At 39.2% G+C, this 15893-nt stretch overlaps 2 protein-coding genes across 9 annotated transcripts in view; one reads left to right on the top strand and one right to left on the bottom strand.

The window, feature by feature from the left end:
• The window catches only part of ccdc177 (coiled-coil domain containing 177), a 40648-nt gene that overhangs the window by 1657 nt on the left and 23098 nt on the right, over window positions 1-15893 (top strand). The gene's annotated exons all lie outside the window — the stretch shown is intronic.
• Window positions 1-15893, bottom strand: part of smoc1 (SPARC related modular calcium binding 1) — a 52390-nt gene that overhangs the window by 31065 nt on the left and 5432 nt on the right. For all 8 annotated transcript variants that reach the window (XM_044167486.1, XM_044167488.1, XM_044167485.1 and 5 more), the window contains exons 2-3: window positions 2060-2225; window positions 939-1022 (exon numbers count right to left, since the gene is read on the bottom strand). In XM_044167486.1, coding sequence (XP_044023421.1) covers window positions 939-1022; window positions 2060-2225 — 250 coding nt within the window. The remainder of the gene's footprint in view (window positions 1-938; window positions 1023-2059; window positions 2226-15893) is intronic.

The following is a 15893-nucleotide window of genomic DNA, read 5'->3' as shown; positions in this document are numbered from 1 at the left end:
AGCCACCATTTGAAAAATCCACGCTTTAAGTTTGACTGCAAAACCCATAGTAAACTACCTGACTGAAAAAAAGCTCACTTTATCATCTTCATTGTAGAGATTTTGAATAATGAGCTGGTTCATGATGTGACCAGTTCTCCCTGTTGTAATAGCCGTAGTTATGTGTTTGTTGTTGTTTGTGGTTGTTTGTTGTACCTGTTAGCAATTTATATGTCTTGTAGTCAAATGTATCTGTTGTGTTTAATCTGAATCTCACGCAAACCGAAATAAGCTTTCGCCAGGCTTTTCCATTGTAAACAAGGATTGGTTCATGAACTGCCTGCTTAAATAAAGCAGCAGTTTCATTACAACAAAACAGGCCTGCCGCATCTGCAAAGACTGTTTGAGCTTTGCCCAGCTTTCGTTTCCTTGGCACACCACTGACATTATGAAACAAAACCACGTATTACCATACAGAGGGGACAAAATTCACTCCAAAAATGGATTTGGTTGGGACTGCTGTTTTCCTAATGTACAGTGGGGCTGAAAAAAAATGGGGGGAATGCCAAGTTCCAACCTTGACTCTAGACCTATCAATCTCTGCTGTTGTTGAGTGGCTGGCATCCAGAGACTGAGGAAGTGTGTGATCTGGTCTGTAAAAACTTACACGCCTACAGAGAGGCGGAAAATGAAAGACATCTTCTCATTCAGTTCCACTTTTCCCAAACTGGCTGGTGTTCACTATGTTTACAATATATATAGTCTGTAAGGGAAGATTAGGTTACAATTAGGTACAAAATTATTCTAGCATTTTAGGTGCTAATTTTGTGTTGGTTTTGAATCCTGGCAACACAGAACAATCTACCATTTGAGGTTATCCCCTCATTATTACTTCCTGTTTGTAGGACTGTTGATCAAATTCAAAGGTGTTTAGTGTTTAGAGGTTTCCTGGCCCTTACCTTTGAGCTCCAGGTCTCTCCCCTCAGATGTGGAAGTTGGTGCTGAAGCTGCCGGCAACTGATCGATTTTCACCCAGTTTTTACCTGAAAGACAAAAAAGTCACACATAGAGATGCATACTTTAGGCCATTAACTCCATGTTGTCTGTATGCTTAACAGTTACTGCTACTGTTGATGTTTTGGTTGTATCGAGTGTCAAAAATCACGAGTAGGACAGCGCTTAACTTGAAGTTTGTTTATTCATGCACGGACGTTTCAGGCAGACGTCCTCAGCATGCAAACTAGCAGCAGTGGCAATCGTATTGTATACCATACCATATGTTTTCAGGCTGATTTTCTGCAGCACCTTCCCAGCAGCCATGGAGGCAGGGGTGGGCAATATGGCAAAATATACAGTGAGATGATATACATTTGTGTACCGTCAGAGACTTTGGCATATCGTTTATGCCATGCTATTCCTTTAATATCTCTGGATGTATTAGACCATTTTGAACAATGTTGGAAATCAGTGAGCCGGACTGCTTTAATGGCAGTGGATTTTTATATGATTGATGCATGAATGTGATGATGTGCTTATATTTTTCAGGCATTTAATTTGCTGAATTAGCCAAAAACTCACATCCCTGTCTGGTTATTTTGTCCAATTGATTCTCCAGAAAATGTTTTATCACAATGATATCGGGATATACGAGATAAGTTACATATACCATGATAGAGTATTTTATCCATATCGTTCACACCTACTTGTAAGCATTTTTTTCATTTATTTTAATATGTTGTGAATAATCTATTTTAAGTTATATTAGCAGTAATGCAGTTGTACGCATAGACTGTTTAGAAAACCGTTGTTGGTGGATTCACGGAAACTCCAATGTATAAGACTGTACAGCAGTGCCAGCTGCTGACAAAATTGTGTAGAAATAAGACAAACAATGTGCATACACGTCATGAAAATGTTAACATGAATACCATCGTTTCTTGCATTCAGAAAGTGGCAGATGAGTCTGACATCTGAGTTTCCTTGAATGCAACCTAAGAGATTACTCACTGCAAAAAGGTTTCAAGTCTCTTCAGGAAGATTTCGTAGCATACACAGACTATAACCAGAGTTCAGTTCTCACCTCGACACCGGCCGCGGTTTGCCAGTGTCAGTGTTTTATCTTTGCAGCGCGCCCTCTGCAGTTCACAGCTGGTCTCATAGCTCCGCCCGTCCGAGCCACACACAGGCTTCCCCTGTGTCCGTGAGCAGATGACCGCACAGTGACTGTCTCTGTCTCCGATCAACCACTGCAATGAGAAATACAACAACATGTTGGCGTAACAATAGTCCAATACATGAAAACTTTAACTCACTTCAGGTTTTACTTTACACGACAGATACATCTTACAATTGAACTTTTTTTCTCATTCCTTGAAAAATTGGTTTCTTTTTGGCTCCTTTTCTTTCTTTCTAGTTTCACTGTGTTTGAACAAAGGCTGCATTCAGCTGAATCTGAGATTATGCCAAACTAACATACAAATTGGATTCATGGGTCACTTGCCCATTTTGCTCAAAACATTTCTTTGCTCCTCAAACACTTGTCGGCCGCTGCCTTTCTTTGTTTAGGCTACTGTAACGATGGGGTGAGCAGCTCTGCACTGAAGCTCAACCTAGAGGCTAATTTATCTAATTGATCTTTGGCTGAAGACAGGCTGAACCTTGATTAAGTTTAAAAGGAGCCAAACCACATTCGGAGCAATAGGAATCTTTCCTCCCCCTCTCCCCAGATCTTTACTCATGATCTATTAGTGAGTCGATTCTGCTCTACAGTTGGAAGACGGCCTTCTCTCTGACAGCAGTAATGGTTCTTGGCTTTGCAGCTGCCTCAAATATATTTAAGGTCTAAAGGATTTCAGGGGAGCACAAAATTTGCCAAAAAGATGGAGTGGTGGGTTAGTGAGGAGAGAGAGAGTAGGTGTGTATTGAGCAGCACCAGAATCCTCTGCTGTGAAAAGTGTCCCAGCAGCGTACCTGAGCCAACTCTTGTTGAAAATGTTTCAACTATTTGAAAAAAGACAAGGAGCTCTTGATATTTCTTATCTCGCAAGTGATGATTCAACTTTGTGGCTGCTCAAACACCTGTTTCATAAAAGACAAAAAAGTGAAAATCAAGCAATTCTCAAGTAGAAAACTGCATGTGAAAATGTTCTCAAATGCATTTTCACCCAAGGCCTCTCAAGCAATTACCAGAAAGCTCGTTGGAGCTCTGAATCCGACACAGGAGATCTCATTAAGGGCAGGTACGGAGGCAAGAAGGTGGTGGAAAATGAGACGCAGCCAGAAACAAAATGCACAGTTTCCATCCTTCACTTGCCAAAACCTATCAGACGATCTGAGGCAGTTTTCAAAATGATCCACAGTAAAAATGCATGTGTGGAGCTTGCATGTACACAAGCACAATTTCTCTCTTTGTCATTCTCCTTCTCCCTCCTCATCCCAATGCCCGACTCAAAAAAAGCTGTATTTTGAACAACATCAAAAATGTTGCTTGGAGACAGATTTTCTCCGAACATATAAAGAGCAATCGGACAGACCTGAACAAAGTGTAGATGGTAACGAAGCCAAACCACTGATGTCATGAATGAGTACAACTGGATCTCATATACAAATGAATCACTGGGAGTTTTAATTTAACGTGCTCTAAACAGATTAAGTGCATGGCAATCTCTTTTTTTCCCTCTGTCAGTGCAGTACTGTACGTCCATCTGTGCCTTTTGCTTTGGCATTATTATTATTATTATAAAGAAGTCAGACTGCTCCAGAAACCGTCACAGTCATCCTGTCTGAATTCTTTGCCTCTACACCCATTCTGCCCTATAACGACTGCCAATAAAATCATACTTTAAATATCTGCCGGTGACACTATTTTCCTGGACAATTTGACTTTCATAGATCAGTGGACACTTACGCTAATCACACTACACTACACATTACTCACAGCGGTTTGAACTGAATGCTAACGTCAGTATGCTAAAATGCTCACAATGACAATGCTAACATGCTGATGTTTGGCAGGTATAATGTTTACTATGTTCACCATCTTAGTTTAGCGTGTTAGCATGCTAACATTTACTATAATTAGCACTAAACTCAAAGTACAGCTGAGGGTGATGGGAATGTCATTAGGTTTGAAGGTGTTTGGTATTGGCCAAATTAAAATTTTGACCTGCTAGTGGTGCTAGATGAAAAGTCAGCAGCTCACCAAAGTTATTATAATTCATCTTGAGGGGGACATTAGGTCTGTACCCAATTTCATGGCAATTCATGCAATTACTGTCGAGATATTTCACTCAGAGCCACAAATGTCAACATCATGGTGGCACTAGATGAAAAGATATTTCAATCTGGACCAAAGTGGAGGACCGACCGACCATCACGCTGCTAGTGTGGCTAAAAAATGATTCCCTCAACCACAGTGGCAGCATACTCTTACTACTTGAATTTTATATTCTTTGTCATATTCTGGCTAATATCGCTCTCTCTGACGACCTGGAAACAACACAGGAGTTTAAACTTGTTACAGCACGAATTACAAATTCAAAATGTGGTGAGGAAAATGAGACTCCTTTGTGGCTTTTTCACTTTACCGATAAAAGAGAGTATCTGCCAGCGCTGACGGTTATGACAGTCATGAACATTCATTTCTAAATCCCAGCAATTTAAATTTGAGTCCAAAATTCAAAAAGTGAAAAATCTGCCAACTGTTGAGCTAATATCACATGTGTCCAATGCAAATCAAGACTTTGTTTGGATCATTTTCATCATATTAGTGAAGAGAACTTCCCTATTTCTGGCTTGTTTAAATATTGTTACTGAAACAGATGAAGCCTCATTGGAGAAAATGTGGAATTATTTCACCCCACAGGCAGGATATTTTAACTATGCCTGAAAAATGAGATTTTTACAACTAAATATATAACATTAGGTATACTGTTTGGGCAGTTTTTTGCAGTGGAGAAATTATCATGGTAATTATCACGGCTGTCACAGCTGTCAGCACAGGCAGATACTCCAATATCTGCAGAGAGCAAAGAGAGAGATTAGGCTTTTCCTGAAATAGAAAAAGATACTGAAGCTGCTGCCAGATAAAATCAGGAGGTGAGGTGGCAGGGTGGTCCAGAGTTTAAGAAAGTGTCCTGAAACTGGAGGGTCACAGGTTTTATCCCCACATAAAACAACGTATCTGTTAAAATATCCAAGTTCTGAGCACAGAGGGACTCTTTTGGCTACTTTATCTCCTCCAGTTAAATGTTAAAATAGATATATAAAAGACCCCTCGTAGGTGAAAGGAAATTTAAACAAACGGGGAATAATACTTTAGAGGATACAATGGAACACAAATCCAACTCGCCTCACCGTAACAAAATGTCCAGAACAAGCCAGACAGTTTAATGTGATTTCAGCCTTGGCATTGAAGTATGGTAGAAAATCTCTTGTCAGACAGCTCAGAGTAAAACTAAATCATGATGTGCCTCTTTTATGAGAAAGTGCAGACAGGGAGGAAAACATAGCACATCATTTCATTTTTAACTTGCGTGTCCTCCTCTTGGCTTCGCTGAAGGACAGAATAATTCAGTAGTCGGAAGAAAGCATGTATCTATATTGTATCTGTTTTTTCACCCAGAATAAAGAAGCATATGGCTATTTTCTTATTTATTTCATTATACAAGTAGTGTAGAGAACCACCATGTTAACTTTCTGTTTTAAGTATAAGAAAATAGGAAAGGAGTTACATGTTTCTTCCACAGCAGAGGTGGTTAAAAACAGTGGACTTGACTGAGCCAAAGTACTGTAGATGGAAAGCAGTTTGTCTATGTGATGAACTGTTAAATCCTTAAATCAGTACCCAAAGTAAGCCATTCTAAAAAAGTGATTTAGGTCCTCCAGGTTAAGAGCCACAGAGTCTGGCCTCTGCCCACAGACTGACCCATCCTCCCCATCCCTGACTCACAACCTTAATGGATGCAGCCCCTCTACCTCCACTGTCATAATAAAGCATTAAATCACAGATTTTGAGGCGGCATTGTCCGGTAAGTGGAAATAAACACTCCTACCAAGTCTCCCACATGTAGTCATTTCTTAGTCATACTGTCCCACCCACAGACTCGTCTCCCATAAAGGTGAAACCAGAGACTCCAGTAGATCAGAAAAAACTTTCTCAATTTATGGTTGGGAGTTCTTTCACTTGAGTTGGAGATTAAATTAAATTACTCTTACGGGTAGGATAATATGGTTCAAATACTGACAGGAACATTTTGAACTGATTGTTCACTTTTTAAAGGTGTAGATGGTGACTGTCCAGTAGGTCTCATTTACAATGATATGTACACGTAAAAGCATGTAAATTCATCAAGGCAAGTTATTATTCGATACAATACAAGTAAGTTTGCTTGAAATAAAAAAAAACTCATACGTGCATTAAAGTTACTGGTTACAGTTTTACAAAAAGCACACAAAAAATACAAGAATTTATACCAGATACACTCAATTAAAGACACTTAATTATTAAGTGTCTTTAAGGAATAAGATTGACTCTCCCGCTCATATCTGCCTGAAGCTGGAGCCACCAGCTGCTTAGCTTAGCATATATCTGGGGGGGAAATGGGGAAACAGCTAGCCTGGCTCTGTCCAAAGGTAACACAATCCACCTACCTGCACCTCTAAAGCTCACTGATTATCACATTATATCTCAGTTGTTTAATCGATACAAAAACCTATGTGTAAAAACAACTTGCGGTTTTACGGTTATGTGCTGGACTATTTCTTAGTGGAAAAAACACAACTTGTTCTCAGACTTTGGTTTTTCTATGGATTAAACAAACTGGATATGAAGTGTTAATTAGTGAGCTTTACAGGTGCTGGTAGACAGATGTTTTCTCCTTTGGACAGAGCCAGGCTAGCGGTTTCCACTGTTTATCCAAGGCTTACTGCCTGCTGGCTGTAGCTTCATATTTAACAGACATGAGTGGTATCAATCTTCTCATCTAACTCTCGTCAAGAAAGTGGATGAGCATATTTCCCAAAATGTTGAACTATGCTAATGGTAATTGACCAGTTACTGATGAAATCCTTATGGGGAGCTGTATAATATACTGTACAGAATGTAATTTAAAAACTATTAATACATCCCTAAATTGCTTATGCGTAACCTTACTTGCCAAAGAACTGTTTCAGATTAAAACAACTGAGACAAAAACATCTAAATGAATGAAGAAAGAAAAATCAAGCCTCCTGGAGAGAATATCAAATAGCAGACAGTAACCTAAACCCTATCTAATCTAATATGCTGACTCAGACTCTCTGCACTGTACCCCAGCCACTTCTCAGGTCTGATTGAGTCTCACAATAGTTTCTACAGGACCACTGCTTTACATGTGTTCCTCAATACAATAAATGTGCACATGGTTCACATTTGAAAACTGCCAAAATAAAGTTCACTCACACCAGCAGTGACTGACACTGAGCCTGGATCACATGGTATCTGAAAAACAACTCTCTTAACTAGCAGGGACAACTACTGTAGATGAGTGAGGTTTGTCTTTTAGCGCCAGACAAAGTAGTTTGCAGACAATCAGCAAAGCATTTGACAACATTATTACACTTTTCTGTGGTTTCAAGTTTACCAAATACTATGTGAATTGTCCTGTGGTAAACCCCACCCATCTGGCAACTTAAGGAGGTTAAAATAAATGCTAAGAGTTATTTTAAGTTACTGTCTGACCCAGGTCTGTTTGACAGCAATCAGCTGCTACAGTATTAGCCAGGATGTCGGGACCTGGCATTATCTCCTGAGGGAAAACAGCCCCTCCTGTTATGCCAATAATGGCTGGGGTTGAGACCTGCCTGACGTCTCATAATCAAAACCAAACAAACACATCTAAATTAAACAGACTAACATGTAACAGGAGCTATTGCTGGATCTGCTGAGTAACACGCGATACTCAAAATAACATTAATTACCTAAACCTGTGGGAAGAAACTCACTCATACTTTCTGCTATATCATAGTGCAATAGGCAGCACATCCAAGATTTACAGAGAGGCCAAAGCTCCAAATAAGTATCGAATGTGCCCCTGAGGGAATAATTTCACTTTAACAACCGCTCAGAGGCTCTTTCTTTAATTTCCAAATAGGAGAACAAGAAGAAATATCTTTAATGGACAGAGAGACAGCATAGATATAAATCCCCTTACATTGTGAGGACATGGTATCCTCCTCTGACTTCATCTCTTTGGTGGGCCATCATGCAAAGATGAGCTAAAGTTAAAACACTAGGGGAGTTACACGATGGTTTGGTACTGATATCTTGACCGGGAAACAATGAGCGCTGAGATTCTCACATTTAACAAGCCAAATTCCCCCTACACACACAAATACACACAATCTCAGACACACACATCTCAGCCAGAAGCACACAGAGCCTGAGCTCTCTCTCCACCACTCATAAAATAAGTGAAATGCAACCCCCATTGTGCAACCATTACAGCATTAGCAAAATGGTCTCTTTTTTTTACCGTCACTGGCAGGGAATCTGTTCCAGCTCAAGCCACAACAGTGGAACAAGAAAAAAGAATATGATTAGAAAATAATCATTTTTATATATGCACGCTTAAAGGTCTGATGGGGGAAAAGCAGGCTATGTGAAACGGAACAACGTAGTAAACAAATCTATGGATTACGTCTCCTACAGTAAATGCAATAAAGTTCAACTGGCTTAATGTGCATAGGGTAGAGCCCATTTCTTTGGGCAGATTTGGGTATAAAAACAAACCTATAACACAATATAAACAGTTGATCCCACTTCCACCTTTATTATACTTATCAGCTCTCCCTTTAGTAGGGAATAGGCTTGCTAAAATTTTGTTTAACAACATGTTAGCTGATTTATATCCCAGATACACCAGAGCTGTGGTTACGGGAATAAGAAGAGTGTGGACAAAGTCTGACAAATACAAGTCCTGTTTCTGGGGTGAACACAACACTAGCATCAAATTTATTTATATTTCTTATCCAACTAACCATTTCTCAAACACTGTACGTGTCTTAAAAGACAATTCCACTGATTTCGCTCTGCACTTATGACATTGTCAGACTCATAATGGACAGTTTTGGACCAAATTCTATGCAGCAGAACCAGAGATATCATCTTCTGTCAAAACCTGCATTACCCACAATGTTCAACCACCAACAGTTCAGTCGGAGATTTAGATGTGTTGTGCTAGTAGCGGCTAATGCTTCCTCGAGCTGCTAGCCTCAAGCAGAGATGAAGAGATGGCTACAGAGGTCTGGTAAGCTCACTTCTTTCTAATTCCAGATTTTTTCAAACTTGTAGTCTTCAGCCCCAACTGAAGCTGATTCAAGTGACATCACATCAGACTTAGCGCATCTCCCTCTGGTGCCACAAAAAGCTTTATACAACTTTTGCAGTAGTACTCCCCAAGACTTGTAAACAGACTTTGATGTATAAAATCGGTGGAATTCCCCTTTTAAAGGACCATACCAGTGGTGATGCATGTTTCATCCAACTAATTACAAATCACTTACACTTTACATCTAAGCTAATTGTGCAAACTATTCTCTTGTGTTTTTACAAATTTCAGTTTTTCTATCGTTCCAGCCATCCATTGGTTTCGATTCATTTCTGTATAGTATAAAAATCTATTAGCAGATTCTTGAAACTTGCTCGAGTTGTATGATTCATCACAGTGAACAAAGTCTGAACAATTTTGTAAGTTACACTCTCATCATGACGTAATGTAGTGCAGACTTCTTAAATCACTCTCAATGTATTACCAACACATTTAAGAGTCTGCTAGTAGATATTCATATTGTATGGAAGTTAGTGGAAATCAGTAGATGGCCAGTAGAAAAGTACATTAAGGTTTCTAAAACACAACAAGTTCACTATAATTCATTACACAACTCAAACAAGGTTCAAGAGTTTACATATCGATTTTCATACAAATGGTAAGGAATGGAAACAACTGGGTGCTTTTTATAGTAGGAAAAATGTGGCCCAAAATCTAAAACGCCTGCTTTTGAAAATTTTTAGCAAAAATGTAAAGTCTACATGATTTGTAGTTGAGGAGCTAAAACTTGCAAACCCACTGGTGTGGTCCTTTTTGATTTAGCAATTAATGATGTTCGTAAGTATAGTAGTGGTGGCAGTTGCGGCTTGTCATAAGCTAAGCTAAAGCGAACAATCATGTCATGGTGTGTTTCTTTCTGTTATGAGGAAGGTTGTATAAAAAGTCAGCTGTGCCTTTTGGAGTGTTAATACAATACTGTTTATGAGCTGCAAAGAGAGATACAGTTTCAAACATGCAGCAAAGACTTCCAGTAAGCTACAAGTTGTACTTGAGGCTGATGTTGCATTTGGAAATCACCGGCTGTATTGATGTCACTGTTAAAACTCAAAATTATAGTTTACCAGTCCACACCCATTAGAGTTACTTAATACTCCTGGTTAGTTTTAAAATCTTTCTGCCAAAGCTCTGAGTTTTCATTTCCAAATAACTGTAACTGAAACATCTTAATTACTTAACAACAAGACAATTTGTGGTGCATACTTTTTTAACGAAATTTCAGCATGATTTTGGCATCATTTTCCAGATCAGATTTAATCTGTGCTTCACAGTAAAATTTCCTTTGTTAATTAGAGATGATTTTTCAGGGACGTATTTTTGGAGAGTTGTCTGTGCTGTCAGAGGTCATGTGGCTGTTAAAAACTGTCTAAATGTCTTAAGGAGTTAACTCTGATGTTTGCATACTTAGAGACACACTTACCCTGACTTGATATCACAAGGGATGGTTAAATCAGATTCTATGTAGTGGAAAAAATGTCTGTTCTATTTAACTAATGAGAACATGCACCTTGACATGAATGACATCACTGCTTCCAAGGAAAAGGCTTTTTCATGCACAGATGGAGATTCATTACAAGCTGGGACACATCAGAGTGTGTGTGTGTGTGTGTGTGTGTGTGTGTGTGTGTGTGTGTGTGTGTGTGTGTGTGTGTGTGTGTGTGTGACAGAGCGAGAGGGAGCTCTGTGTGCCAGCTCCACACTAACGTGTGATGGGCTCATTATCCCCTTTGGGCACAACAACAACAAACACATACATAAATACATACATATATAGCCATCTGATGCATCCCTGTGTCATTAATCACCAGGCATTTTTGGCATTCCCTCACTAGCCAACAAGTGGATTAGTCAAATGGAGGAAAAGGAGAATAAAAGTGAGCCAACCACAGAGGTAACAAGCCAATGAAAGTTGTCCACCAAAGTCAGGGGTAATTGTGTACTGTTGTGTGCTTTTAACGGGCCGAGGTAATCACTTTTGTCCGATAATTAGCATTTAGTTTTCAGGAAATCTATAAAGTGAATGCCATCCCTCATGCTGTTTTCATTAACACACTTTACTTAACCGTGTTATAAAAAAAAGTGGAGAAAATAAAAAGGAATGTATGAAAAGCTGCAACTTTCTTCTCCTCCCCCTTATTCCTTTTAAATTTCTAATTGGGTTTTGTCTTGAAAAAACAACCCTGTAATTTAACATTTTCAAAGTAACCCTTTAAAACACTTAAAACACAGTTCTAATATGTTGTGAACTGGCAAGCGCTTAAGGAGCTGGACAACTTTCACACAGGAGGTGCAAAGTGTGTGCCGCTCGCAGCAGGAGGGTGGGGATTGGGCTTAAAACATTAAAGTGTAGTCCCCTACTCCACCATTTCTTTTAATTTTACCTCTTTATGTAATTACTGTCATGTTTCGGTAGGTAAAGTTTTGGCAAAGTAGTAGTTTTAAAGTTGACTTGTGGAGAAAGTTCAGAGCAATAGAGTTAAGAAAGATAGAGACTTTTAACACTAACGTTTAAAGTAATAACCTTTGGTTTTCTTTCATCTCTCTCACTGGGCTGAAACTACAAAGAAATGAAGAACTATAAAGAAAAACAAGGTTTCTGTTTGTCTGTAGCTTAACTGAAGTATCAAGCAGTCTGTTGTTGACTCTGCTGATTGAAAAACAGTCTGACAGTTATCCACATGTTTAAAGGCAGCATTATAGTGTTACCTGGGTTTTTACAATTTGTGTGATGGAATCATCGAAGTATAATTGCCATTTGTCATCTATGCTTTCTTAATTTGTACCATTGTTTTTTAACCTGAATTAAGTTTTTTTGGCCACTTGGGGGCAGCGTTAACAAGCTGTACACACAACATTGACATATTATGAAGATGATATGGCGAACATGTTGGCGAATGGTTCCTTATATACTCATCCAGCAGGCACAGAGCATCATTAGCATTTATTTTGAGTCGTGTTTCTGGCCACCTAGCAAATGTAAGTCCAATATTCACTCTCTTTTAGCTCTGTTTTTGGTCTTGACCAACTCCTGAGGGAAGTAACTGGCTCTTTAGCTGCTAAATATTCCACTATGTTCACCTGCTAAGTAAAGTTGCAAGTCAGAAAACCACAACAATGAGCTGAATGACACTAAAACACTGCGTAAAGCTGAGGGGAACTGCAGAGTTGGGTGATAATTCAATGTGGTTTTATCACTACCGGTGACCCCTTTCACATTACGCATAGTCATTTGATTCATTGTTAATATAAATATATTGATTTTAGCAGCTTTAATGTATTGTTATGGTTCTAAACTCCAGATTTAATACATCTGAAAAACTATTTCACACAATTCTGAAATCAGATTTCCTCTTTAGATGGTCAGGATATTAAATACAAGATTAATGAGAAGGATGACTTCCTTATGTTTCTTTTGAAGTGGTGTAAAGAAATCAAAATGAAAGTGTGAGTAAGGGAAAGAGGGAGGTGTTCTTCCTTTTCGGAAATGGCTCTAAATCTGATTAACAACATTCCTTGTTTGTCACTAATGCTACATCCTGGCTACAGAACAGTCGGCTGTCTCTGCTGTTCCCACGAAGTAAGTGTGTGTGTGCGTGTGTGTGCGTGCGTGTGTGTGCGTGTGTGTGTGTGTGTGCGTGCACGTCCATCACACATTACAATAGATTCCACACCACCATTGCATACTTAAGCCAGAGACCACACACTCGCTCATATCAAAGGAAACTATTAAATATGTGGCAGAGCAGAGGGTAATCTGCTGAGCTAGTTTGATAGGGAAGAGGAAGTGTTTCTGCCGTCCTGATAATCTGAAGGATTACGGAGAGCCATAACTCTTTCAACAGGCGGTATTCCGCTTAAACAAGAGCCGGTGCATGTCACTAACACAATGAATTTACAAAGAGCAAGTTCCCATAGTGGACTAGATAATTACGTAAATGCAAACGCACCCCATAAACCACAACTATCAGGAGGATCTGCAGAGGAAATCAAATGCTGAGTGAAGTAGTGGTGATCCGTGCGTAGAGCTCACTGGCCTGAAATCACAGAGCTGGACTTTGACTGCATTTCATTACATTGATTAGAAAGCCCTGAAACTGAGCATGAAATGCGTTTGCTGATTACGCAGTTATCAGAGGGAATCGACATATGTAAGCAATTTGAATGGTCATCGGAGGAGTCACCCTTAAAGCCATCTGTCAATGTCCTGTGAAATATAAGTGGAGCCTAGGTGTCTAGTCATGTCAGGCCTTGGCTTGTGAATCTGAAGCTTTCAGTAAAAGAAATTTGTTTGACATTTAATGGAATTCTGTAATTATTTTGGACTTAAAGTTGTCATGTAATTTCTTAGCATGCCCTATTTTCCTCAACTTGTCGCATTTATTCTAATTCAGTTAGATTTCCTTCATTTTCCAGAATGCCTCTTAACAACTCCCACAGAATAGATGTGATTTTTTTGCATTAAATTTTTCTTTCATATGATTTCTCCCTATATGATTGTGTGATGCTTTGGCAAAATGTGTAACTAGCAAGACTAAGAGTCTAAAGCCACACGCTCATTGTAAAGACCACGAATGTCTGCACCAAACTGCATGGTATTCCATCCAACAGTTGTCAAGACATTTTACTCTGAACCACAAATATCAACCTCATGGTGGCCATGGAGAAAAAGTCAGGGGATCACCAACGTCATCAGGATTCATCCTCTAGGCACCATTAAAGGGTAATTCTGGTATTTTTAAACCTTTTTCATATTTTGGGGTCTAAATGACTAATAGGTACAGTAAAGATATAGTTTTGGAATTGGTCCAGTAGATCGCCTCAGCCGGCAGCCACGAAATAGCTGCAACGTAATCCTTGGGGTCAATTGCACCTGTCAAAAGTATATCCACTAAAAGTGCTTGTTTTTGCAGCAGACAGGCTCAGATTGTTATTCTAAGTGTCTGACAACATTACGGAAATGATCTCTACAGGATAGGGATCCTTTCTGGCGCAATTGCCCCCAAGGATTTCGTTGCAGCCCATTTCGCGGCTGCTGGCTGAGACGATCTACTGGGCCAATTCCAAAACTTTTTGTACAGATTGGTCACTTAGACCCTAAAATATATAAAAATATACCGCCCAGCTTTAAAAATACCAGATTAAAAATTGCCCTTTAATGTCTGTACTGAAATTTGTGCCAATCCATGTTGCTGATGTTGAGATATTTCACAGGATAAGTGAAAATTTTGACCTGCTGGTGGTGATAGATGAAAAGTCAGATCACCAAAGTCATTAAGATTAATTTCCTGACGATCATTAATGTCTGAAAAAAAAATCTTAGCAATCCATCCAACAATTGTCGCGACATGTCATTAAACAACCCATGATGTCAATCTTATGGTGGCACAAAAGGAAAAGTCAGGGAATCACTAAAGTCAGTAGGCTCTGTCCTATGGCGACCATGAATGTCTGTTCAAAATTTCATGGCAATCTATCCAATAGTTGTTGAGATATTTACATCTGGTCCAAAGTGGTAGACTAGAAAACATTCCCAGAGTAAAAAGGTCTTGCTCATTATAGATTTTTACCATTGATGGTAGAGATACAGTACATCCAGAGCGTGATATCTCATCAGCTACCCAGACTGTCATGAAATCGGGCTTGAATATCCCTGACCCCCAAAGGATGGTTCCTATTTAGTCAATCATGACCTCTTGTCCAGCTTCGCCGTCAGGTTAAAAAAAACCTACTCTCTTGGACAAGTGAGTGACTGTGAATATTCATGGTCCCCAGAGGACAAATCCTGATGCTCTGATGAACCCCAAATCTTTTCTCTAGGATCATCAATGCACCTAAATTTGCACTTGTACACAAGAAATATCAGTATCTAATGGACATGCTGAAATTTACTGAGCAAAATACTGATACCAAGAGGATCAAGCATTTTAATTTTGCTTCTCTTGAGCACCTGACCTTTCCTGTAGTACTGGCCAAAAATTCAGCTTCAGCACAAGAAATGTCCAAATCTAACAGACAGACTGGCATAAAATTCCTCCATAATTGAATGAAATTTCCTCTAGCACCACCCTTAAGTCGTATGCCAACTTTATACACAAGAAACATCAAAATGTTTGACTAGATTGCCATGGAATTTGCTTTCGATATCAATGGTCTTCAGAAGAAGAAAAGTACGAGTTTGGTAATACTATGGCCTTTTTTTTTTTTTTTTTTTGAGTTTGCGGTTTCCATCATCTGTTCAATAGCACTACTCTAAGCTGGAACAGCGAGTTTCTAAGAACAGCAAAATCTTGCATATGTTTGTTGTTGCAGCAGTATTCAAAATCACACCACCGTACAACAAAAGAACCAATAACTGTTTTTAGGGATTTTTCCTTTAAGTGCCTAATCAGAAACTGCTGCTGAACAAAAAGTCAGGACAAAGTTAATCTGAAAGGTTTGTATTTCATGACTTCCCTTCACAGAAGACGGTGATGCCAAACTATGACCTTATCACTTTGCCAAGAATGTTTTTTCCCATAAAGACTAAATGGAGAAATGTGCACTGCACAT

This window comes from Siniperca chuatsi, linkage group LG15, assembly GCF_020085105.1.
Source record: "Siniperca chuatsi isolate FFG_IHB_CAS linkage group LG15, ASM2008510v1, whole genome shotgun sequence".
Lineage (NCBI taxonomy): Eukaryota > Metazoa > Chordata > Actinopteri > Centrarchiformes > Sinipercidae > Siniperca > Siniperca chuatsi.
The sequence above is the reverse complement of the archived record's forward strand: the minus strand, read 5'-3'. Positions and strand labels throughout refer to the sequence as shown.